The sequence below is a fragment of the Aquila chrysaetos genome, chromosome 25 (assembly GCF_900496995.4).
Source record: "Aquila chrysaetos chrysaetos chromosome 25, bAquChr1.4, whole genome shotgun sequence".
Classification (NCBI taxonomy): Eukaryota; Metazoa; Chordata; class Aves; order Accipitriformes; family Accipitridae; genus Aquila; species Aquila chrysaetos.
The window spans coordinates 9450197-9477335 of NC_044028.1; the positions used below are offsets into that span (position 1 = coordinate 9450197).

At 47.2% G+C, this 27139-nt stretch overlaps 1 protein-coding gene across 1 annotated transcript; it reads left to right on the forward strand.

Annotated features, from left to right (window-relative positions):
• Nucleotides 1-6197: 6197 nt before the first annotated feature.
• GPR139 (G protein-coupled receptor 139) lies at nt 6198-24661 on the forward strand. Its single transcript, XM_030001444.1, has 2 exons — nt 6198-6372; nt 20198-24661. The coding sequence occupies exons 1-2, from the start codon at nt 6252-6254 to the stop codon at nt 21130-21132; spliced, it is 1056 nt and encodes a 351-aa protein (XP_029857304.1). The 5' UTR covers nt 6198-6251; the 3' UTR covers nt 21133-24661.
• The last annotated feature ends 2478 nt before the right edge of the window (nt 24662-27139 follow it).

Below are 27139 nucleotides of genomic sequence, written 5' to 3' on the forward strand. Positions count from 1 at the left end.
AACAGTGGCTTTTATGGCAACTTAAAACATCCACCTGCAGGAAGGTATTTTTGCTGTATCTGCTAAGTATGGTACCTAAAAATACCCACAATACCCAGAAAGTGAGAAAAAATTAGTCTTCTGCTTCTGATACGTTCTATTACGGTTACATCTAATTCAAAGCGTATCAGACAAGAAAAGAGGAGTTCAAGGAAGCCAGAACCTTTACTCTAGTTAATTAATAGGGAGGATAGCACGTAAAAGCCTTATGTAAAACAAGAAAGTAATCTTATTCTGCTCAGGCTGGCTGCTCATTTGGTAGATGGGCAGAAGTTAACAGTGGGCCTTGCAATCTACTTAATTGGCCACAAGATCAGAGTCTGCATCAGCCTTTTGTCCACGGAGCCACACTCTTTTCTGCCTTCTGTCCCTCCCCACGGAAAAGGAAGGTGATGCTTCAAGAGCTTCCTTCGGTTCTACCAGGCTGTCAGAAATAAGCCGCATACAAGTCAGTGGAAAAGCTGCCTCCAGCGCTCGGGCTCCCGCAGCTGCAGGGATTGCCGCTGTGCGTGCCCGTGACAAGCACGCCAACGGCAGAGCCACGACTTCTGACAAGACCCTCTCTGTAGGCGCCTCGTTACCAGCCAGCGGTGACTGCTCCATACAGAAACCGTTCCCAGCTCTCATGAAGAGGCGCATTGATTTTGCTGGCACTCGTTACGTTCCAGTAACGTAAAGGCATCGATAAGTAAATATGGGAAAGGATTATATATTTTCTTAAAGCGAAGAAAAGCTCCAAATCTAAATGAAAATCATGTAGCTTTATCTTGAGATATGCAGGGAGGATTTAACCAAACCAGCTAAACACGGCATTTGCATGGGAAAACCCTAAACTACGGAACAAAGTACGTAACTTTGTGACTTGATCCTGAAATGAGGTCTAATGACGTTTAGCATGATGAATATGATTGCATTGTTATGTTGTAATAATAATATTTTTTGCAACAATTAGTACAAATATTTGGTACAATGGTTTTAAAATAAGAGATAATCTAACCTGTTTTCACCTTTCTTCTTGGCATTCACAGGCTGGACTTGATTTCTGCTCAGTAACAAAGTTTCACCTCCATTTGTCAGCATTCTAGCATGAGGTCTGTGCACACCTTACCTTTTCTACAGTTATACCACGGAATTTCCAGCCCAAGCAAAAACTTAAATATTCAAGTATTTTATTATTCAACTTTTAAAAATCCCAGTAGAGGAAATGCAGAGAATCTCTGTGACATGAATCTCATGTGCTTTCTTTTCACCTTGGGGAGAGGATAAATTAGCCTCCGTCTTTAGAAGTATTTGTCAAGTAGTCACATTTTAATCCTAACTTATTTATGCCTGAATCCAGCAAAGCACTTAAGCATATGCTTACGCTAAACATATGAATTAGCCTGTTAACTCTACAGTTAAGCATCATGCAAATACATCATACAAGCTCTGATGAATTCTCTGCACTTCCTTATCTTGCAGAAAGAGTTTAACTTCTATTGTGAGTAATGGAATAATTTTATTTGAAACACCACCTATATGCTGACTGTTGCAAAAATGGTAGTAATTTGTCATAACCACTGCAAACTGGACAGGTCAAATGAGTTTATCTCAACACACATTTCTGCCACATGTTTTCAATGTAACCTCAAAAAAGTACTATGGAAAATCAGGTGTATCACCTACAAATTAAATGCAAACAAAACACGGTTACCCTCCTTTGTTTTGTAACGCTTCTTTACAACAACAGATGCTAGGTTAAATCTCATGTTCAGGCATTTATCACATCTGTTTTCTGTTCCCTTGGAAAGTATACTCACAATAGTGCTCAAATGAATTACAATGAGATTTGTCAGTTGAAACCTAAAAGGGAGTTCAGGGAATAAACAATTAATTTTAGGAGGAAAAAAATAGGTGTTTAAAAGCTTTAAACATGTTTTCAGACGGTTCAAATAGGCAAAGCTCCATTACAGTCACTATTTGAGACCTATGGTAACCTTCATGAGATCTCCAAGGAGATATGAGCCCGAGGGCTCTACGAGGGTGCGGAGCCTGAGGGTGCAGGCTATGAACCTGCAGCACAAGCTGGAGAAGCCAGGACGCACCGGTATGCTGGCCCTGCAGCCTTCCCCAGCAATCACCACCAGCACAAGAAAAACTTCTCCCCTTAAAAATTAATAAATCCTTACTGTTCTTTTGTAAAACTGGAGCCTGCCTATTCAGAGGCACCGAGGAGGCTCCAGTAAAGAACTTTCATAATCACATTTTTTCCTTAACAGCTTTTATGAGAATGCAGAAAGGTCTCCCCTTCCAAGCCTGGAGAGACCTGCAGAACGCTATTGACAAAGACAGTCCTCTAACTTAGGAGGAGTAGAATTTGACTCAATTATTCTGCAGGCTAAAATAAGGAAAGATAAAAATATTGCTTCAAAGGGAAGGGTTTCATTGCAGCAAAATTATATACAAGCATCTAATAAAGTATAATCTAAGACTTATCATTCTTATAGGTATCATTTTCTCTGCAGCAGCTCTGAGAAGAATTCGTGCACCACTGCTACACAGGTAAGACGACCTCGATCAGGCCATAAACCAGTTTTCCTGCCAATGTCACTTGCCTCTTGCAACTGTTAACCCCCTTTTTTGGCCAAACGGTACCTCTTCTTTTGAAAGACTTCTCTACCTTCACATTGCCCCTCCCAATCCCTCGTACACACTCCACGCATCAGTCTTCCAGTTTCACCTTTGCCATGTTACTCATGCCGGTGTCTTGCAACAGCACAACATTGAGTTCTTCCAGGCTCCTTGGGTCAATGACTCTTTTCTCTTAAGTCACCATTGCTTTGCTCCACAGCCCAAGTGGACGGGGGTGTACGTGACTAACGTGTCACTTGACCTTCCTTCCCCCAGGATCACTGCCTAGCAGTTTACAGGGAGGTTCGGTTCCTCTGAAAAACAGAAAACTAACCAAGTTCAAGTGATACTGGAATTTTAAAAGCAAAGTACATACACCTCTTATGTAGCGTGTCATACAAAGAATAAACTGCTTTTCAGAAAAGAATAAATGTCATTCATTGTCTAAGCATGTGGCTGTTCAGGAGATGAGATTCAGAAACCGTCCTCCTCAAAGCTCCAGAGGCATTCTGCCTTCACTGTTAATTCCAGAGCAGACCAGTGCTCTTCTGACGGCGTGCCTGCTCTTACACATAAATGTCATCCCTTTAGAAAGTAGCTAGAAAATAGCGAGAAGTTTAAAAATAAACAGCTTTAAGTAGAAGCAAGCATTGTGGTTAGCCATTTGAATTGGCTTTATTGAATTTTTTTTTATGTCTAAGGTTCTGTTACTGTACAATTCAGAGATTGGAATAACCAAATTAATTTCATTTAGGCCAAAAACTCATTTGAAGTTGTTTGAAGGACAAAAACCCCTCAAAACATCTTTTACACACTGAACACAATAGCAATCTTCACAGTTACTTTGGGCCTTTAATTCTGATATATTACCAAGTATTTCATTAATTTGACTTCAGTGAAGCAAAAGCAAATCAGACCTAGAAACCTGGTGCATCCTGCCTTAGAAGCTTTTGGCGCAGTGAGGCAGAAAAGTTCCTCAACAAGCTTTAATCAAGCTAACTGAGGTACCAGGAGCAGATTAATTTTCTCTGGCCTCTCCATCTGCAGGGCAGGCCGGAGGAAGTGTTAGTGAACATGACCAAATTTTCCAGTTTTTCCCCTCGTACAACCGGAACACATCAGATGCAGCAGAGCCGCTTGCAGCTGTGAGGCTCTAGTGAGAGCTCCAGGTGGGAAGATGGGAAAAGATTCTTTCTCTTATGACCAAAAGCTCTTCTCAGCATACAAGCAGCTACCTGAACTGCGCCCTGGAGACAACTCTAACTCTGAGGAAACGAATGCTACTATTATAGAAACCTCTCCAGGGAAGTCCTATTGCTCAGGATGTTTAAAACTAGGCCAGACAGAACAGTGGCAGCAGCACAACAGAAAATGGATGGCAGAGGCGCTTCCTTAGCCTCCAGCTTCTGCAGGATTTCACTGTTGTTAATTGGGAAGTTGAGAGACCCGCGGCGCTGCAAACTGGATGTGCAGCTTTTTAACCATCGCTTGTCAAGCTACTGCTCCGCTGCCAGCTCCTTCTTTTGTGCGATGCTTCGCTGATAAACTTCACTTAGCTTCGGAACAGCGAGTCATGCTTTCAGCCCTGCTGATGCACTTAATCCGCCCAAGAAAAGGTTCCAGGAATCATCACTTCTCTTTCAGGAGGCAATAAAAGATCTCTTTCCTCATCAGGTCTGTTGCAGGAACATGAGAAGAAATTACACTTTTTAAAATAACAGGAAGAAAACCCTGTAGGTTAAATATCTGGAAAAAAACAGGCAGAGTTGAATTCACAAGGCTTTGTACTGTATAATCACACACACCCCACTGCTTTATGCAATTCTGTTGGTTATTTGAATGAACGGTTTCAAAAGATTTCTTTTTAAAAGGAACACATCCACTTAAAGGCCATACTACCAGACTGTAACCGTCTTTAAGGCTACATTTGTAAAGACATCAACTGAAAAAGCAAAGGAAAAATGTATGTTTTTTTCCAGCATGTTTAACCTGAGAAGCTTGACAGCAGTTTCAATACAGTTCAAAAAGACCTCTTCTATTAAACATTTAAGTGTGTGAATAATCTCACCGAGTCTCCCAGCAACGTAACGAACTCGAGTCCTTGCAGGACCAGAGCCTTGCTTGCTCCTTGTTGTGTTTCCAAACAGCAGCTAAACTACTTTTCAAACAAGATCATGGAAACCCAAAGATAGACACGTCCTTGTTTAGTCACCTGATGGTCTGTTACAGCACTTGCCCTAACGGTGCCTTCCCACCTGTAGCACGCTTTTTATGCTATATTATTATCCACGCTAAGCAGTCAGGTGTTTTTGGAGAGCAAGGACCACATCTTTATTTAGCCACCCGCTATATCTTGTGCGTATCCCAACAGACGTGCCTCGTTGACCAACCAACCTCACAGGCATTGCAGATGTACATCCCCCTGGGCCTGCTCTGGCAGCCACAGAAATCCTGGGGATTCTTCCCACGCACACTGCCCGGCTGTGGGGCTCAACCCTATGCGCTGCGGGTGAAAAAAAGTCTTGTCTTCTGTTCAGTAGAAGCGCACCGTAATCAAACATCTATTTTATCGCTAAACCGTGACCTCCTGAACACAGCATACGTGCTGTCGTCTGTCCGGCCCGCTCACCCGTAGCACAAAGCACAGGGCTCTAACAAGCGAAACTCTAAATCCTTGATCAGTTACACCTGGGACTGCGTCCTGAAACGCACAAACGTTAAGGAATGGGTGGAGAGGGTGTCAGAAATCCCGATTCCCCTTCTGCTTTGCCTCATGGGACTCCCGCACGCCCCGGCCTGCCGTCGGGGGGAGCGCGGCGCGTTTCCCTGCCGGCCCCCCCGGTCCGTCACCCCGCAGCGCCGCGGGGAGAAGAGCGACAGCGTCAGTAACCCCGGGCTCGCGTTCCAATTTTGCCGCTACAAACGCTCGTTTCTGGGTTTTACTACTTCCCTCCCGGCCAGTTTCGAAGCCCAACGCGGGGCAGCCGGGCCGGCACCCCGCTGCCAGACCCTGCCCGCGCCCGTCCGTCCTCCGACCGGCCCGCCCGCAGGAAGGCCGCCCTTTCCCCGCTCTTCGGCGCCGTGGGGCGAGCCCGCTGCCCACGGGGGAGGCGGAGGTCCGCCCTCACCGCCCGCCGGCCCGGCTCCGCCGCCGGGGAGACGGGGGGGGGGGGGGGGGGTAAGAGCCGGGCACCCCCGCGCCGCCCCGGGCTGAGGGAAGAGGGGCCCGGGGGTCTCCTCAAGCCCTTCTCCGCCGGGCTTCCCCTCCTCCGCGGGGCCCCCGGACCTGCCTCCGCCGACCGGGGCGGCGGGGGGGGGGGGGGGGGGGGTGTCCCAGGGCTGGCGCCATCCCGGAACGGCGGCGGAGGGGCGGCCGGAGGCGGGGGCTGCCCCGCCCCAGCGGCGGGAGCCGGGCTGGTCCCGCCCCGCCGCGCCCGGCCCCGCAGCGCCCCGGGCCGCGCCACGTGCCGCCGCCCGCCGCCGCGGGGGCCGCGCCGCGCTCGCCGCCGCCGAGCGTGCGAGGGGCGGGAGGGCGGCGCGGCCGGGGCGGCCCGTGCGGGGGAGCGAGCGCCAGCAGCGCGGCCGCGGGGAGAAGCGGGTCGATGGAGCACAACCACCTCCACCTCCACAACGGCTCCCTCCTGGCGCACCACCGCTATGGCTGCGGCTTGGGATACGCACCTGTCGTCTACTACAGCCTGCTGCTCTGCCTCGGGCTGCCGGGTGAGTGCCGCGCCCCGGTTCGGCGGGGACCGGCCGCCGCGCCCGGGCTGCCCCGGGAGCTGCGGCGGCGAGGGGGGAGGCCGCGGGGTTCCCGCACCGCAGAGCTGCCGGCGGCGCCCGCCGGAGCGTCTCCCGCCCGGCTGCCTGCGGTGCGGTGCGGTGCGGGGTGAGCGCGCTGCGGCGGCCCCGGGCTGCTGAGGGCACCGGGGATGCGTTCTTCGGCGTCCGCGGCGGGGAGCGACGCGGGCGCTTCGTGGACAGCACCTTCGCTGCCCGGCGCTGCTGTCCCCGCGTTTTCTCCCTCGCCGGGCTTTGTCCCTGCCTGCCCTCGCACTGCTGCCGTCGCTTTCCCACCCGGACTCGGGCGCTCTGACTTTGAACTTGACATACAGACTCTCAGCCGGTCGGGAAGTTTCTGCCGTAATCGGTTTGGCCGTTTGAAGACCAAGCGGTACCGAGGACAGCCGGGTCTGTCCCCTATCGATCGCGTGCCGGGCCGGCACTAATCGAAAGCGTAGCTGTCGAGTTCTGCTGGTGCAAACCTCTGCCTGGCTCCCCGGGGCAGGGTTGGCTTTAGGAGCAACATGCCACCAGTAAGGACCTCGGCCGGGGAAGGAGCACGCTATCAGAAGGTTAGCAGACAGTCGTCTTGCTCGGGAGCCTGTCCCCGCGGCTGATGGAGCAGAGCAGTATCTAGAAAGTCCAGTCTTGGGGTCGGCGCCCTGCAAAGGCAATGGCAATGCTGACGCAGAGGTCCCTGAGCGCAGGTACGGGTCTCGGAAGAAAGACCCGGGTCACAGGCTCCAGCCTCCAGACTGTATAACCCGCGGCGAAATTTCCTACTTAAAAAGGGGACAAAGACAATATAGAGATGCTGGGGATGAGAAAAGCAAGAGAGACCCCAAATGGGGAAGGAAAGGATGTTTCAGGCTTGGGTGTGAACACCTGTGCAGCACCGTTGCCAGCACGCAGGTATCCACAGCTCAAAACACGCAGATGCCACACGAGCATCGCATCGGCGCGACTGTCTCAGCCGAGACAGAAGACCGAGCAGGTTTTTCCTCCCGGAGGGGGCTGTCTGAGGCTGTCAGCGAGACGCCTTGGCACGCAGGACTGCGGGGAGCTGCTCGTGCAGCACCGCTTCTGCAGTTACAGACTGGGCTTCAGCAGGCAGAGCTGCCATCCCAGTGCAGCCTGGGTGGGCAAACATCACAGCTTGCTCCCTGGCTTAACACCTCCAGCCTCAGAGTAACTTACAGCGATCCCAAGGACAGGCAGAATGAGTCGGGGAAAAGTTGGAGCGATCTGATGCACCAAGGTGAATCGGTATTTTAAGGGTGTAATACAAGAGAGTTGGGTTGTGTCTATGTACAGCTACGCATTTAAAGTGCCATGTAAAATGGCAAGCAGCAATGACAGTTAATAGTCTACAATTTCTGCATGGCTTGTTCACCGTAATTCCTTCTTCAAGCAATTAATACATAGAAAAATTTTTAATCAGACATGGAGAGAAGCCTGCTTCTGAACAGCACACATGTAATTACCACTCTGCATATGAATTGATGTTCTTTGTGTTGGTTGTTTTTTTTTTTCCTCCCTGACTTGTAATTAAAATTTGAAGATTGGCTAACAGTTCAGACCAATAGCGCAGAGAACTGGAAAGTTAAGTCCTGTATTTACCCACAGAGGATGCAGGGCATAGGCAAGTGTCTCTGCTCCACAGCATCGATGAGTCTCAGCCCTGACCTGAAGAGACCCAGCCAGCAGGCATGAGGAGGTAGTTTCCTCTTCATTAATTCCTTAGGGGCTGCTTGGACCTCCACAGTAATGACGAGCTCTGATTTCAAAACCTGTTCCCTAGGGACTGACCCAGACCCTCTCAAGATTATCAGGTGAAGAAGTTGTTATGAAGCAGTCTGTGGCTAAGCTTGCCTTTGTATGTCTCTGAAACAGGGGAAAAGTCTTACAGGCACAGACAAGAAAAATCCCTTAATGAGCGCTCTGCACATACTTGCACCAGCTCCCTAAGGATACTACATTGTAATTACAGACCTAACACTGTCATTCTAAGAACATGGTTAAAATCGTTGGACGATCCAAATTAGCAATGATGACATGCGTTTCTCAAGGGATCAGACATCGACTGATTAGAGCAGTGGCACCAGTGATAGCACTTAACAGAACTAGCCAAAGCATTTCGTTGTGCAACACTGCTGAGTTCAGTGGACTTATATCAGGTATAAATGTGTCGGCTTGTTCAGTGCATGTTATCTGAGGATAACATTGGCACTAACACCTGAAAACACTGCACATGTACAGTATGCTGAGTGCATGAGAAATTTATGATTCTCACCCTGAGACTGCACAGAGATGAGAACAAGCTGGATGTGTTTAGGGAGACTCGCATGGCCAAGCTTCATTGAGGATGTGGTACGGGGCAAGAGCAGTGCTAAAAAGAGCTTTTCACGTTTTAATTTGAAGCTGCTCTTCGGTTTTCTAACATCAGAAAATTGTAAAGGTAGCACGCTTACTACCTGTTAGAAAAAGAACCCTGAACTCTGTGGGATCTGAGTAATTAGCTTTGCACGATGCCAAGAATTTAAGCGAAACACTGTCTAGGATCTGTCCTCAAATACAGCACTAGTGCAGTGTTTTGCTGAAATAGAAATGGTTAACTCCTTGCCACAAGCCTTGGAGAAAGACTGATGAGAGGAGAAACCAGTTAACTGTTTCTGCCTTTCCTGCTCTAGTGTCTGAAGGAAATTTCACTAACTCAACAACTCCACGTTGAGGCCAAGTGATGCCAGGCCTGATTGTGCATGCAGAGAAAGCATCTTTTCCCCTCCCTTGTATAACCCAGGCATCTCAGCAGATCCTGTTCTCAGCAATGGCTCTTTCTCGCTCCCTGTTCAACCAGACACCAGAAAGTCTGAAAAAGGCAGAGATGAGAGAGCGAGCAAAGAGAACTCCCTTCACCCCTGCTCTGGCAGAAGCACACAGAGGCAAGTGCCAGGCCATGCCCTGCAAAGAGGGGCAACCGCAGAGGCACCATTGCACACCCACCCTGCCGCAGCAGGTACCGCGCGCCAAGGCGGCTACAACTCTGCCAGAGGTGACTGCGCCTTCCGATCAGCTGGCACGGGAGGTTTCTTCTTTTCCCTCTAAGCAGAGGCTGGCAAGACAGAGACTGTTTTCTGCAACTTGTTTTGAGTGCAGATGTCCAAAGGTGTCCCACAAGCGTGCAGTCCCGCTGCCAGGAGCAGGCTGCGCGGGACAGGGAGAAACTGCCGGTGCAAGGGTGGAGAGAGCAGAGCGAGGCAGCAGCGCTGGAAGCAGGGTCATATTCCCATTTGGGGGGGGGGTGTCATTTACGGAGCTGTTCTGCAGCCCCTGCTCTACCATCCCTGCACTCGCCTTGTCTGTCAGTCGGAGAGGACCTCTGAAGCACCTCCACTTAGCCAGAAGGCAAGGGAGGGGCTGCAGGAAGGCTTAATGGCAGCGTTTCTGTCTTTAGTGACAGAAAATGCCAGGGAAGAGGTGTTGTCGGATGTGGGGGAGAGAAGAAATGGCTCTGATTCAGTCCAGGAGGGGGCCGGTAAGGTGAGGAAGCAAAGAGCAACAGGTACCAACTCTCAGTCTGTCCCTTTGCCAGTGAGAGCTGCACAAAGCAGCTGCCCCAGAGAGCTCCTGCTGTGCTATGGCGGTGCCACCGAACACGGCCAGGAAGGTCAGGCAGAGAAGCAGCAGTGCTCGCTGCAGACACCTGGCTTTGACCCTGATTCCTGCTTCATTAGAAGGTGCAGCAGCGACCGAGTTGCCTTGCATGCAGTCACCTTCCCTGTCGGGGCGATAGCGTATTGCTGCTGAAAGGACAAAGCGGCAGCGTTTCCTAGACCGGGGCCTGGCCTGATCCATGCTTCCAGGGGTCTCCTCCTCCTGACAGTGCAGAGAGGCAAAGTAAGATCTGGCTTTCTTACTGCACGATCGCTGGTTCCACTTTGCTCCCCGGTCAGTCGCCTACCTGGGGAGCAACTCGGCTTCAGGGGTCATCACATCCCGGTGACACAAGGTACAGGCACATGCCCAGCACCCTTACAGCACCCCCAGGAGGTAACAGACTCGCACCAGTGTCCCACTCCAGACTTCGAGAGCCTGGTCCACAAATGCTTCTTTTATTTGTGCTTTAGGCTTCTGCTTAAAACAGATCACGCTGGTCTAAACACAGATTAAGGACTTTGCAAGTTTGGGAAAGCAGCCTGGACACGCTTGGGTGCTCCCAGCTGGAGGGTGCAAACAGGTAGCTTTCATGTCAGACCTGCTGCTGAACAAGGTGTCACGGAGATGGGGACAACCCAGGTCATTCAAAGCCCAGCCATGCACAGAGTGCACTTGGTGGGCTCGTGCAGAAGGAGAGAAGCTATAGTCCTGACCTAGAGGAACGTCCAAGTTCAGCAGGGGTGCCTAACCTTTTTAACACACTATCAAGAGAGAGCTACACGTTACGGACCTTTCCCTAACAGACAAGAGAGCGGCTGTCCTCGCACAGCAAGCCAGATGCTTCCTAGGGTGTTGGATTGACATGCAGGTGCGTAACATTTGCGCTGCGCCCATGCAAACTACAGTACAGGCCCAGGGAAACTGAAATGATGGAGAATTGGTCCTTCTGGAGCCTTCTCCCCGTACGCAGCTTGGAATAAGGAGGCTATTCAGGAGGCCTGCAAGCCAGGGTCATCATCCTGGCAAGGCAGGTACTGCTGGTGGGCTGTGGGCTGAGCATCCCTCATCTAAGAGACCACCACCGTGCAACAGCTCAGCTGTGCTCCCTCTGCTCCCCGGCAGTGTAGGGGGAAGGAGACCTGAAGAGCGTTGCCATCTCTGTGCCTACAGCCACAACGTGGTTAGTAACACGAGTAGGAAGGGGGACAGGTAGCAGTGTTTGTTGATGACTCATATGGCATGTAATACCCAGTAAATACCAAAGCAGGTACGTGTACATACAGCACACAGCAGTACAGAAGTGTGTCTGGCCCGTTTCGGATTCCTGCCATCTACTGCCTAGTATATTCTTCTGCAATCACGGTACAGGCTTCTGATTAAAGAGAGCATTTCCAACACCTGAATAAATAGCCTTTCTCATAACAGCACACCTGAACAATAGAAGTGCTAAAGGAAGATCTGAAAATATGAGTGGAAGAATTGTTACATGCAGAGTTATGACCTTGAAAAAACAGGACTCTTCAGCTGTCACTCATTAGATAGAGTTCACACAATGAATAAGGACTGAATCCTCCTGAGGCCTGATTCAGCCCCCCTTTTATTCAAAGACCATACTTTCTCTGACTTAAAATCTGAATTGGACGCAAAGCCAGTACATTGCATCCTGCTTAAAGAAGGACAAATAAATTGGCAGAACTTTATCTCAGCTATCAGAGCACCAAAGGGCACTGCAGCACATTACAGTAGCACTGCTGGACAGAGGGGAACAAAACTGCTGCTAACATGCTTAAAATGAGTCACTTCCTATTGTAAAATGAATGCGTTTTCTTTAAGGAGAGAAGAATCATTATGAAAAAGAATAGATTCATTACAGTGTTCCTGCACAGAAATGGTGACAGCAAGGCGTGCAGATGGGAGCGATTTAGTTTGGTCAGTATGTCTGGAGACTGTGGCCACTAAATCCTTGCAGCCTGAAAGGCAGCATGTGGCTGAACCCATGTTAATGCAGAGGAGGACTTGATTGCACACATCTGAACGCCACTACAGAGTACAACTGCTAACTTTGGTTTTCTTCTGCCACATCAGTAGGAAGCAACACTGTCAGGGCTGTAATGATAACGAGGTGCAATATTTGTGAGGCTCAGTAGACTATGAAGTGCACAACCTTGCATGGCAGGCTGCTGAAATGGATTGGGAAGGAAAAACTCCAAAGGAGATTTTTCCTTGAAATGACAACGACACAAAAGAGAGAGCACAGCCAGTTTTCACGGTAGGTGGGTAATGCAGAGCCCCCAGTTGTTAAGAAGTCAAGCCATTCAGAAGCACTAGGCAGTCTAATATCCTGCTGTTCTTCAACCACCCCCTTACTTAGTTTTCTCCTCCTCCTCTTTCTGCTCCTCTCCGTAAAATGGGGGTGAATCAGCAGAAACAAGCCAGCAGGAGAAGGCCTTCACCCGCATACGTCAAAACAATTTGCTGTAGGCAAACAAACACCACGGAGATGTCCTGATGTGGTGCGCTCTCTGCTTTCACACACCAAGTGCAAAGCAATCCCTGGCCACAGAAGCTTTCACCTTCTGTTTCAGGTGGTCTTTTTGAGCCTTTAATCTCTTTTCCCATCAACTTTGAGACACCAGGGAAGGAAACAAAGCCAAAATTAACCCCTTGAGCACAGGAGACCTCGCACACAATTCTGTTTTCATTCTGCAGAATAAAGATACGTATTTATGTAAGGATCCTAAACCCCAATGTCTGGAGCGCTGTTGGTGCCGTTCTGGGAGCGACCTGATGGGAAAAGATGGTGTTGGTTTGCCCCCCAGGACACCAGTATGGCTGTGCAGAGGGAAGGAAGTAGAGGCAACCAAGTAGGACCAGAATTAGCAGTACAGATGACCAAAAGGAGTTTTATCCCTTTATCCGTGGAAGAGGACAGAAGCCTGCATATTGAAACACTGAACACATCTTTTTCACTGAAATTGTTCTCTTCTGCCACCTGAAACAGAGAGTCCCTGGAATGTACAGTCATTTAACTTCTCCATCTTTTCAATCATATGGTGCATTGACTGCGTGGATAGGTGCACTAGAGGTTGCTTTTGGTTTCAAGACAAATTACCTGTCAGTCAGTTACGTGAGACTAGGATATTTCACAAACATTTGTTCATTCTAGGTGTGTTTTCTTCAATGTCTGGACTGGCACACCAAAGAGCGATATATTTAGTGTGGATGCAGTATATTCTCTGTGGGGGAAATAAAGCCAAACTGCAATGGTTTTACATAGTCTGTGATTTCCTGCATATTGTGTAAAATTGGCATAGTCTCTGAGAAAGCTTGGCCATGGGGTTTGCAAGCATGAGCTCCTATTGCATTAGCTAATGCTTTAGGAAGACATAAAAAGTTTGGTTTTTAGCAAAACCACAATCAACAGTAAAATCCTCTTAATTATTCATGTTCAGTAAAGAATTCATGCTAGTGCCCTTATGAAATCACGTCCTGCCTCCATCCTAGTAGTCCCATCAAATACCTTTGGCACCTGCCTCAGTGCTTTGGCATTTGATATCAGAAGGGTAGAATGGTTTTGTGATCCTTGAGCTCAAGTTACTCGGCTTGAGAGCTCTTAAACTTCGCTGACAGCCCACATTTAGAAGCCACAGACACCTGCCAAATGAGACACCCGAATTGCCTCGAAAATCTCTGTCTGTCCAGATACATTGCATGAATAACCAAATCCCTTTTATGATTTCTCCATTATTTTGCAGATTGCTTTTTCTCCTCCCAGCACCAATTTCCATTAGAAAGCTTTACTGCTCTGGTAGCAAGATGTGAGGCTAGATTTTGGGATATGAGTTTTAGATATTTTTATCCTCGTGTAGGTGCCTCTAAGAAAGGCTTCAGGGGGGAATGTCCGAGAGTCATTAGAGGCTTTCTGTGCTGTAGGCACAGCTCAGGAAAGGTGGATGAGGAGGGTGAAGACAGAAAGAGGAGAACCAGATCCCTGTCACATTAACACACATCTGCCACTGGTGAGCACGTACTGAGCCTCCCTGCATCTTGGCCTAGCGTTCCTTCTGGGCTGTTCTCATATTGCAAAAATAGCCCTATTTTATAAAGACTAGGGAAAAAAAGCCTACTCCGTCGGTCTAGGAAGGCTGAAAGCAATGCAATGTAATTACACCTGTCTGCCAGACAAGTTACTGCACTTAAGCCTGGGTAGTTGGCAAGGCTTAAAGTGAGTACCGGGCCGTCGGCATCTCCGCGCCATTACCGCATCTGTGCCCTCCAACAGCGAGGAAGTGCTTTTGGCATCCATGACCGGCCTGTGTCAGCCGTTGAGCAGAGTATCCCATTCATGGCGTCCTTCCCCAGAGCCACCTCAGCTAATAAATGCTGTCAGTGAGAAAAATGGCCCTGGAGGCCAGATTTCATTGTCAGAATCTGGCCTCTGACACCAACTCATTCATTCACCTGTGACTTGGAAGTGCAAGGCCATGCCGCGTTTTCTCTGGCGGTCACTAACCCCGTCTCCTGCATATAGAGGGGAGTTTGGGTTGTCCTGGGCAGGAGCTTGATCATTCTCTATCTCCAGGTTCACTTTCACCCTCAGAGCTGGTGTGGTTTGTCCCTGCATATGGGATTTCTAAGCAGAAGCCATATGAGAGCCTTCCTACAAGGTGTGAAACCTCCTCCAGTGGCAGTCCTGCATCCACGCCTGCCGTAGCTTTTGTGATGTTTGGTTTTGTGATGTTCAGTTTTTGGCTTAGATCCCTCTCCATCCCCTGGGAGATGATGCAGGCACCAGCAGAAGGGGCCAAGGGCGCTTCCCTCCCAAGGGTGAGTGTATGCGTGCCATTTGGTGGCACTCAGACAATTGAACAACAAATAAAACAATTTATTTTAAAAATCAATCCTCACGGGAGCTCTCAAGGAAGGAAAATCTTATATTGCACTGATTATATTCTATAAAGTATCTCTTTACACTTCACAATGGTTTAAGGAAGGATCTTAGGATATGATAATAAAAGAGAAGAACAAATTACATTAGCGATGAGCAGGCACCTTTTATGAAGGTTGTCCCCTCCTGGTGTAGCGTTGAGTTCAACCCATACTGGCTGTAAGAGGAAAACATGGAACTGCCCTATCTTCTTCAAGGGCAAACAGCATCCAGGGGTCATTTTAAAAGACCACATAACGGGCTATAGCCAACATCAGTAATAAACATATGTTTTTGTTGCCACAGCTTCCATCAGAAATCACCCATTGTCATCATCTTCTCCAGAGAGCTCCCACACGAAGGGCTGAATACCATCCTCATCTCCAATCTGGTAACTACTGGCAAACAACAGTTAGTAATCCTGGTCAGATCTGGCTGCCGGACACGGTACCTGTTTACATTTTAATATTGCCTCCTATCTTAGAAGAAATCATCTATTCCCACCAAGCCAACACGTCACTTTTTTTCCACCATATATTTTTAACATATTGTACTTACAGTCTCAGAGTTTCTAAATCTAAGAAGGAACTGTTACTAACGTATTTTCTAAAGCAATTTCAAATTTCCCGTTCGTAAACTGTCTCTCTCTGTGCCAGTCAGGTGACTAATGCAAGGCCTGCAGAGTAGTTTCATACATTGCACAATAATTTGTAGGGATCCTAGCAACAACTGTATTCAGTAAAAGGTGTCCATTATATTCAGTGACCTAACGTTTATCACGCTTGGTAAGCGACACTCATGGCTACTTCATTTAGGTAGTTTATGATGCTGAACTGCTGAACCACACAGCGGGCCTTACTCCCAACGCAGCGGCGCTACTACTTGTATTATAAAGGCTATTTCACTGCACAGGCTGCTGCGCACATGCAGAATGCTCTCAATAAAAACACCAAAGCCAAGAAACATGCCTATTTCTTCTTTAGACAGATACAATTGCTCCTGCTTAAGCTCACACGCGGTGATAATAGTCAGTGGAAGGAGCTCTGCGAACCCCCCACAAAGACACTATTTGAGCTATGACGGTAATCCATGAAACAAGCTGGGGAAAAAACTGTGCCTTTAGGTCACAGGCACTGCTTTGAGGAGGCACAGAAGACTGCCCGGGCTCTGCAGGCAAGGCAGCCTGGCTGTGGTACGGGAAGCAAACCCAAATCCACATGAGAACCAAGGTTACTCCTAAAGGATGATCCCTCTCAGATACATAGGACCTCCAATGGCACGAGTTTCAGTGCTATAATTTGTACGCAGAAGCTGATAAAGTCAGAGGAGATGCCAGAGGAGAGATAGAAGTGTCCCATGATGAAGCCTGGCTGAGTTAGAAGGTTGCCGTATTTTGGGCAGTGTGGACCAATGATGTTTGGGTGTCAGAGACCTTCAGACACTGTATCTCAAAGGCGTCCTCATGACTGAAGGGAAAGAATTGAGACTGCCATTTCTTACAGTTGCTTCTCATCATCTGCTAGTGGCATATCAAGGCTTCAGCCAGCTAGTCCTTAATCATGCCCTGGTTCTCAACCAGATATTTATAAATTCAGAATACTGCACTGCAGCAAGCGACGCTGGCATAAATTCCCATCTGTCATTCCCTAATCAACTCCCAGCTCAGTGATCAATCTCTTTCAAATTCAGATGATCTTAACTACATAGTATCTAGAAAAACCACTGCAAGAAATAGGTGGTATACCATCCAGGACAATTTAGGGGCACTGACCTATCCAGGAGCTCTAGCTTCACATACATTACAGTAGAGACACATATTTTTATATCTCTGTCATCATGTCTGCCATAGTCCTCATCACTGACTACAATATTAGTGCAAGAATTAGGGTAAACAGGGTTAAAATGTGGTTGCAAATGCTCTTGCATCACCTTTCACCTGCAGTAGGTAATTTTTGCCCACAGGAGAGCTTGTGGGGCACTGAGTAGGTACTCGGGAGTCACTGAGATGCTGGCACAAGGACACGGTTCTTCATACAGAGCAGCGTTCCCACCTATTTCCCATTTTACTGAGCTTTAGATACCATTTGAGGACACACCAAGGACCAACTTAACACTGGCTAGGAAATGGCTGAAGGACTGAGACTTACTTATCCATAGCTCATCTTTGCTTTCCCTACACAGCATGCAGCAGGAAAAATACTCCCAAACCCTGTGCTAAGACACTGTCATACTGGCAACTTTCTGCTGCACCCCAGTATATATACGTTTTGACAAAGTAAACGATATTACTATATTTCATATCATCCAGCCAGAAAAAGCCCTAATGTGATCCCAGGGAAAGCATTTCCAATACAAGATACCGTAACCCTTGCAGAAAAATTGGATAGAGCTTGTATGTACTTTGTCAGATCAATTTTCTTATCCGGCTCACCAAGCAAAGCTCACTGGCATTAGACAAATAACTTGCATTTCGGTACATGCTATTACTGCCGTTGCTGGGAACCCTGAGAGAGGCGGGGGGAGAGGGTACAAAGGAAAGGACTGCTCATGAATCTGCTCCTGTAGGAAAACAGGAGTGGGGTTAGAACCAAGCACCAGGACCCCCACAATGGGCAGAAGGGGTGGGGAGCAGGGCTGCTGTGCAGGGCTTCAGCATCCCTGCAGGAGCTCCTCCGACGGCGAGGCCAGAGTTACCAGCAGGGACCAACGTCCTCAAGCATCCCCCTTGCTGCATGCTGGCTCCAGCTGTTGCTGCTGGAGTGAGTCAAATCCAGAGGATTTAAAGAGAAGGTGAACCCCATGGGTCACATCCAATATCTGTGAAGCCAAGCCACTCAGCCTGGCTGGCCAAAACCAACAGTGGCTGCAGAGTCATGATAAACACTCCAGCTCGAGGATTTCCTTGACAGTACATCACTCACTGTACCTCTAGGGCTCAGCAGCAGGCACAACAGAGGCATTTCATAAGCAAGTAAGGCAAAAATGACACAGCAGTTCTGACGATGTCACCCCGTCTCCTCTGAGCTGAAATCAATGCAGTTGCATTCCTGTTAATGGAGGGCAGAATTGGGAAAATTCCCCTGAAGGTGATTTGAGACAGTACTGTTGGAAAGATCATGCTTTTTTTTTTTTTTTTTTTTTTTTATTTAGGAAAGGAGTCAGTTGATTGTCATGTTTGGTTCAGTTTTGTTCCAAGGTACAAAATTAATATATTGACACAAAAATAGGTGACACTTATGAGGGCTGTTACTCAAGATCATTCACTGTGCTGCAGTTCCTTGGTGGCAGAAATCTGCTCCCAGACAGCAGGTTTTGAAGGCATTTATAAAGGAGGAAGTTTTCTCCAGTGCCAAGTAAAACAGTTAAAAAAAAAAGAAGAGCGTTTTCAGTTGTAGGATATATGTCCTAGGTCATCATTACCTTGATGTTAGCAACTTCTTTTGTCTCTGATTTAAAGGAATCCTTACAATTATTGTTGATTTGTTTTGGGAAATCCATCAAAGCTGGCAGAAATGTTTGAAGCACTGAATGCGCAGAAGAGGTGATTTATAGAACACTTACGAAAATGTCAAATACAAACATTCGGCAGTCTCTTGTACAGTAAACCGGATCTGATTTTTAAGCACTACTTCAGGTATTCTAGCCAAGTGATACAAACTTCTGATGGGAACAATCTCACCTGTTTGATTCCAGCCATACCACTAGTAGGAATAATAGGATTTTTTTCCCCCCCCCGATTCGAGACTACACAGTAAGTTCTAGTAAACATGAGCAAGTAGTTAAAGTTTGGTTACACCTTGGTGCTCCAGGAGACCTCTCAAGGACTGCAAGGGCTGTTTGTATCCAAGGTGGGGAGCTCTGCCTGGCCAGGCGCTGTGGGACTGAGCCCTTCCTATAGCATCCCTTATAGCACTGGTTCAAGCAGCTGCTAAAGCATAGCTTGAAGTTGAATCACAGACAGTGAAACAGCAGAGACACTTCAGCAGTTCACCACAATATTATTTAAGTATCATGCAGTACATCTAGGCGTGGTTTAGGTGATGGATCTGTATTGTGGCCAGAGAGTTGCAAGCAGATGCTTTTTCAGGAAACTCGCGGATGTTTACACCTGGGCTGAATCAGAACATCCATCACATCTGGCATCACATTAAGCAGGATTTCCTTAAAGGCTCAGCTCTATCACTTCAGAGGAAAAATGCCTTCCAATTGAAGGACTTCTAAAGAGCAGCTCTGGATAAGCAGGCAGGTCTTTGTGGAGCAGATCTTTTCAGTGGTGGGAAGGGAGATGCTTCCCCAGAGCCCATCTGTAGGAGAGTGGGTCAGACAGGCGTGATTGAATTAACAGGAGACTCATCCTGGGCAGAGCTGAAAACTTTTGAGTGCTTCAAAGGACCTCCAGCTCTCGGGAGGAGCTAAGGATGTGTTTCCCTGGAAGTTCTTCTCTCAATTGGAATCCCACTCAGTCAGGAGAGAATTACCTAATCCAGGTGGCTTTGATTTCAGCTCTTTTTAGATGGAGTTCAAAACTAAACCAGACAGGCACCACGAGCTGGGATAAGGGACAAAATGTCTCTCTCCAAAGCCCACCTCCATCCTTCTCATTTGTCACTTGTTAAAAAAAAAAAAAAAAAAAAAAGTGAAAAAAGCAAGGGGGGGAAATGAGAGAGAGAATGTGTGTGTGAGAGAGAGAGAGAGATTAATTTTTTTCTCCTGCTGCTGCCTCCTGCTACCCCTGCCTCCCTGCGCAGGGGCCGGGGTCCCAGCACCCCCTGCTCAGGGTGCTGCTGCCGTGTCCGCAGCAGCAGCGGGGCTGACCAGAGAGCAGCAACACAGCTGGGGCCACAACTCTACATCTGCTCCGAGGAGATAGCAAAGGGCTGCTGGACACCACCTAACCCTGTGTCTGGAGTGAAGGTCCAGACTTTCTCTCTGTCCCTCATCCCGGCCTGCCGGGACACAGAGCGTCGGCGTACCCCACGGTGGGGAGCGGGGCCACAGGCTCCTCTCATCGCAACAGCTTCTCCGAGGGACCCAACCGTCGTGTTTTCCTTTTGGTTTCTTGAACTTTAATAAAGGCGGTCATGTCGCCAAGTGCTTGAACAGAGCTACGGCTCCGAGCAAATGCTCAGAAAAGCTAGTGTTACATCTTAATAGCCTAACTCTGTATTTCTGTCTCCACAGCAAACATCTTGACAGTCATCATCCTTTCCCAGCTCGTGGCTCGCAGGCAGAAGTCCTCCTATAACTATCTTCTAGCTCTAGCTGCTGCTGACATCCTGGTTCTCTTCTTCATTGTCTTTGTTGACTTCCTCATGGAAGACTTCATCTTAAACAAACAGATGCCTCAGGTACTGGACAAAATAATTGAGGTCTTGGAATTTTCTTCCATCCACACCTCCATTTGGATTACGGTTCCGCTAACGATCGATAGGTATATAGCTGTGTGCCATCCGCTGAAGTATCACACAGTCTCCTACCCTGCTCGTACTCGAAAAGTCATTGTAAGTGTCTACATCACCTGCTTTTTGACCAGCATCCCCTACTACTGGTGGCCCAACATTTGGATCGAAGACTACATAAGCACATCAATGCATCACGTTCTCATCTGGATCCACTGCTTTACCGTTTACTTAGTGCCCTGCTCCATCTTCTTCATCCTGAATTCCATCATCGTGTACAAGCTGCGGCGAAAGAGCAATTTCCGACTGCGAGGGTACTCCACAGGGAAAACAACAGCCATTTTGTTTACTATAACTTCTATTTTTGCCATACTTTGGGCACCAAGAATAATCATGATACTGTATCACCTCTACGTATCGCCTATAAACAACAGCTGGGTGGTACATATTGTGTCGGACATTGCCAATATGCTAGCACTGCTGAACACAGCAATTAATTTCTTCCTCTACTGTTTTATTAGCAAAAGATTTCGCACAATGGCAGCTGCCATGCTGAAAGCCTTCTTTAAGTGTCAGAAGCAACCTGTGCAATTCTATACAAACCATAACTTTTCCATAACAAGCAGCCCTTGGATTTCCCCAGCCAACTCTCACTGCATCAAAATGCTTGTTTACCAGTATGATAAGAATGGAAAGCCTATAAAAATATCACCATGAAAATGGCAATAGTTGGAGTTTCTGGGTGCAAGTTCTTTTCAAGTGGTTACATCTTCAGGATGTAATTTGCTGAAATGGCTGTTTTGAAGAGTGGTCATTTGATTTCATTTCCCTGGGAGACCGAGGGCAGATCAGACTGTTAGGAGGGAACAGGAGCACTTGATTTTAGGAGCAAAAGTGAAAAGGCAAATGCCTCCGTCTCTTACATAGCATTTTGAATATGCTTCAGAGTTCAAGTCATAGTGTTCAGTCGCACTCAAACGTTTTGCATCCCAGCACCAGTGCAGTCCAAAGTCATTGAAGGGTGGAAGCCACAACAACAGTTAATTACAACCTTTTAAAACACAACAACAAAACCTTACTTGACCATGCAGTTCACTACTGACGGAGCAAACGGATGCTTTTATGTACTGTGGAAGGTGCCATTTCTGGTGTGTGCACTTGCCAAAAATGATGTGTTGTTTCTGACATGAAATGCTACCACACACAGTCTTGCTGTCAAGACCTTGTTGCAAGAGGCAGCCTGCAAGACATGAACTGTGACAAGCCCTTTTTGGCTCACTTGAACAAGGCTCAAGGACCGATGTAGTACCTGTTGCAGCCTTGGCACGGAAAGCAATCCTCCAAGCTGCCAATATTCAGATGTTTTAAGTTGTTATTTAAGAATGCGACCGAGACGGGGGAGCTCAAGGGAGGGAGGGAGGTTTCTAGAGCCAAGAACAAAAGCAGCATCTTTTCCCAGCTATTTCGGTTACGGTGTCTAAAGACTTTCAAGTGTGAGGCCAAGTCCTGCCTGATGCAGAGCTCCCGCTGAAGCTGCTCCTGTGAGGTTTGGAGTGATCACAGCCTTCAGGTTCCTTCTTAATCAATAAAGATTCTCAGTTATCCCCCATGTTCAGGCCTTTAGGGATTAACATATAAAAACCTCAGCCTAAGATTTTCTCCTGACAGATTATACCATCCTATTGCAGATTTGCCCTTTACTTGTTAAAAAAGCTATTTGCAAAAGAAATCCATTAAATACTCAACAGCAGTAAAAACACAGATCAGCTTGGACTAAGGCTTTTAAATATTTACCTTATTTAAAGTAGCTTAACTTCTCTTCCTTCACACTCAAAAACCAGCATCCCAGCAATGCTGAGTGTAGAAAATGAGAGAAGAGATTTACAGGAAAGCTGAAAATGCATTTCTTTTAATTCCTCTCCTTTTCAGATCTTGGCACGTGGTCTCTCAGAGCCACGTCCCACAACCTTTTTACTTCTATATTGGGCACTTACCGCAGCCTGACCAAACGTGAAGGCAGACTTCCTTGCATGGTGAACACAAGCACAATGTGGTCAGTGGACACAACAGCTTCTCCGTAGCTGCAAATAAGAAGTAGTCTGGTGCTAGCACTGCATTTGTGCCTGTGCCCATCTCCATTGCCAGCAGGGAGCTCGGGGTGCATCAGGGACTAACATAGCGAGGTCCTCTGAGAAGGGATCCAGTCAATCCCACTTTGGTGGGATCTGAGGCCTGAAAGCATCTCTCTCGAATCCACGGATAGCTCAGCTCTGGTGCATTTCCCCTAAGAAACGCCAAGTCTGCAAAAGTCCTGCTGGGGACAAGAGCCTGGTTCCCTTCTGTCACAAACGTTGCGTTTGCGCGCTGACTCCTACCGGCGTCCCGCAAGAGCAAAACCCGCGCCGAACCCGAACACGCCTTCCCCAGGAGGGAACGGCAGCAGAAGGCGCAAGCCGCGAAGACCGGGACCGCAGGCAAAGGCTGGCGCGTGCGTGGAGGGGCTTTCTCAGGAGAGACGGAGGCTACTCAGGTCGGTCAGAAGCACGGGGGGGGACGCCCAGCGCCTCGGGGAGCACGCACCACCCGGTCCTCTCCCAGCGGCCGAACGGCCGCGAGAGCGGCTCGGCACTCCTCCGCCAGGCGCCGGAGCGCCCCGGGGACCACGCCGGTGGGAGCGCGGAGAGGGGCGTCTCGGGGGAAAGGGGGAGCCGCGGGCAAAAGCCGACCCTTCCCACCCTCACCCACCAAGGGGCTGCTCCCCACCTAAATCTCCCCGGATTCAGAGGGAAATGAGGAGTTCCCTCACCCCGTAGGCTCTTTGTCCCCGTGATCTCAACAAAGCTTCACACGTACTTGCAATAATAAAGCGTAAGAGGGATGCTCAGCCTTGCTGTATTTGTCGTGGCGAGGTTAAAATTATTGCTCCCTTTACCAGTGTTTTACAGAAATTCAGTTTTGTGGCCATGCCTTCTACCCTCCTCTTAGAAACCTCTCTCTGGTCTTTGTCAGTTGATAGTAACCAAAGTTACCTTATGAAAAAGGTACTGTATGTTTCATTTTGGGAAAACACTGTATTTATAACTTATTTTTATTCTAAATTTGCTATGAGGAATGCTTGTCTGAGTTACATGTGAATGAGTCTGAAGTGCAATATCTATATAGATAAGTGGTTCATTTTTGAGAATGTATCTATTGAAAAAAACTATTTATACAAGAAATTCACTATTCTACTTAATATAATAGTAACCTTACAGAAAATAGTGAACGTTTAGGGCTTTTATTTATTAAAAAATTTCAATTAAGTGCATGGCATATGCTGCCATTCACATGGTGTGATTTACTAGTTTTTGTAACATAATGTTTATCCTGCAAACTAGCAGTGTCATCTGATTTTTCCTGTCCTGATGATGTATTTTTGTAAATTACCATATTTAAAAACAAAATCTTTCTGCGTGAATATTTTATTTCCCACTAAAAATAACCCATTAAATCGTTGTAACTTCATTTAAAAAGACTCGCAATCCTTTTCTGTATCATTTTAGAAATGACAAGGTGCAATTTTCATGTACAGTGGATTGGTCATTTCATTTCTGATAATTTAGGGCTTTAAGAGCTTACTTCCAAAGCCCCTTGAAGTCAAAGGGAAGGTTGCTTGTGGGTTTTGTGGTTGGTATTTCCAATCCCCATCAATTTAGGAGGGCTTTGGATCAAGCCGTATGTTGTTAACAGACGTTTGAAGCCTTCTTAGAGTCCAGTTTGGATAATAAAGCCTTGACTTTTTAGTCTGCCATATGGGAGCTGCTGTTGATAATACTTGCCTTATTTTTGGTTGTGTGAAGCATCTTGCAATGACTGTTGCTAACTAGCCAATGTCTTGCTGTATTATTCGTACCTCCTAATTTTCCAATAGTAAAAACTTAACCAAGCACATATACAGTCATTATTTAGGGACGAAGTATCCTGGAGACAAAACCATCTTTGTTGTGGAGATGGTCTTTTGTACTCTGTTTAATTTCTATTTCAAATATCTACAATTAGAAAAAATAAGCTGTGAATGGACAGTTTTACAATTACTTATAGGTATATGTCCTTGAAGACCACAGCTAGGAACAAAATACTTTTTAGAGGAGTTGCTGGTATATAAAGTTATGGGACCTATCACCTATTTAAATTGTGAATATTGATATTTTCATAAGTAGAAAATATATTGTGTTTGACAAACTTGTTTGTATTATAATAAATTATGAGATGGTGCGTAACTTATTACTGTGTTTGGAGCTATTGTTTGATTTATAGATTCTTATGATATACTTTTGATTTATAGGTACTTATGATATATTACAAATAAGACCAGTCCTTGGCAACCATTACTCAGTAAAAGATGGCCTTGGATTATGGGTGTTCATTCATTTGTTGAAAAAAAATCTGAAATGTAAGATGTATAAATTATTACTGGCCCAATTCTTCATTTTGAACCACAGTCCCAGCTGCTGTAAGTTAAGTTTAGCTGTTAAATTCAGTGACTCCCTAGGCCTCATACCAGTGGAAAGTTGGACCTGAAACTGTTGACACCTGTCCAACGCAGGTGCGATGCCGGGAGATCAGGCCGATGCCCGCGGTCACTGCAAGCGATGAGATACCCGGACAGCCGGGCCCGGGAGAGCGAAACACATCACTGATTCCCACCATCGATCAATGACAATTAATGGCAGAAGCTTCCCTGCAAATAGGCTGTGTTCAGTCACAGGAGCCGGGGCAAATGGGAGAAATGGCAGTTTGATTCAAATTGGAGAACAAAATGGGGCATTAACAAGGAAATGCTCCCAGTCCGCTCTCCCTGTGCACACACAGGGTCTGTGTGTTTTACAGGCGGCTCTCCTGTCTTTGCAAGTCCTCCCATTTTGAGATGGGCATCCAGAGCCTCTGCTCCATCAGCTGGTGATCCCAAACATTTTGCATTTCTTATGTTCCTGTAGGGTATTTCAGTCTGTTGCAGAGATAAAGATACCTCATGAAACACTGCCCTTACAGATTTGTATATTGTTAAATATGTGAACAGGATAAATGTATTATACCTGTTGCCAGAAATAGAAAGGGAAAAAAAAAAAAAAAAAAGAACTATGATGAGAAAATACAAAATACTAGAGATAGAAAGTGGATTCGGGACTTCCAGGCACTGCACATGGAGGAAGCCCAACATTTCTTCAAATGAAAAATACTAACGCTATGTAGAATTCATACCCCAATCAAATGTAAAGATCAAGCTCCTAGCTTCTCTGGAGAAGTAATAGGACATTAAAAGAATATTAAAAAAAATATTAAAACTAAGCAGAGAGTAGAGAAGGAACTGATCAGAAAAGTCCAGTGTCTTAGAGATCAAGAAATGTACAGTTAAATGCACAAGAGGAGAGGGCGATCCAGGTAATGCCTGACCCACCTGTCAGATCTCCCTGCTGTGAAAGGGTTGGGAGCAGATTTTAAAGGACGGCATCAAAGCAAGACAAGTCAGGGGGAAAGGGGCACTGCTGAAAGGGGCTGTGCCAGATTAGATGGAGCTTATCAGAGTTATTCCTTATGGAGGGAGCCTGGGATCTGCCTGCGTCAGTACTTTCATTAACAGCCATGGCATGAGAAGTACTGATGAAGCGTACAGATTATTAAAAAAGGCATTGTACTGCCGGCGGAGGACTGAAGGAAAGGTATTTCATGTGAGAACCAGATGACCTTGAAGATTCAAGAGAAAAAATGGGATGAATTCAATAGTAATAAACACAAGGGTCTCCACTTGCCTGCCTGTAACAATACATTTGCTATAAAACCTCAGTAGTCGGAAACAACCAAGAACTCAGTTATGCCAGCTGGGCTTGAATGATTATGAGTCACCAACAGAAAGCAGCTGAGAAAAATCCCAGAATTTAATCACAGACATTTCTAAAGATACAGCATAATATTAATTGCATTTTACAAGACTTCATGTACCATGTGCATATATATATATATATAAAGGGATAAATAGCAGTACTTGGAGAATAACTTGATAAAGAAACAGAGCTGAAACAAGAATAAGTGGTTGTGAATTTCCCTCGGGTAAATTTGCCCTGGAAGTTAGAAGACAGTCTCTAACTACCAAAGCAGGGAGGCTCAGCAAAAGCCTTTGCAGCAGCCCAGATCTCCCCGCTGGTTTTAAATGGAGCTCGGTGGGTTCACGGACAGGATTGAGACAAGGCAGGCAGCAAGACGGACTGGCACCAGGCATCCTCGGAGCTGGCAGTCCCACCACCCTAACCTGCCCCAGCCCCCCCCACTCCAAGGCAGGTCCCTAACTCAGCTCAAAGGAGAGCAGACGTGTCCCCCGAGTCCGCTCACCCCACTGGGGCTGCTTCGAGGGACATGGCCAGCACAAGAGCCATGAGAGCCACCAGCTGTTCAAAGTGATTCTTGCGTGCAGCCACAATTAACTCGGCATCCTCAGCAAGAGCTGCTACAGACGGGACCACCGCTAATGCATTCCCCAGTGAACTCGCGCTGACTTCTGCCTCAGCTGTTCAGTTCCTTAAAAACCTCTTTAAACCCACTAAGCAGAGTAGAATAAAAAGCAGCCTCACACAGTCTTGAACCGTTAAACAATAATCTCACTATTAGCAGGCTGGGGCTGGATTTGCAAGATCTGCCTTTCTGACAGCATGCAATTAACTCCCGGGAGTTGCCAGACGCAACAAGGGGG

What these genes read in the sequence shown, in the direction of transcription:
- GPR139 (XM_030001444.1), top strand. Translation starts at nt 6,252, where the DNA reads ATGGAGCACAACCACCTCCACCTCCACAACGGCTCCCTCCTGGCGCAC. An exon ending in GCTCTGCCTCGGGCTGCCGG is followed by an intron (nt 6,373 to 20,197) that starts GTGAGTGCCGCG and finishes CTGTCTCCACAG; the next exon opens with CAAACATCTTGACAGTCATC.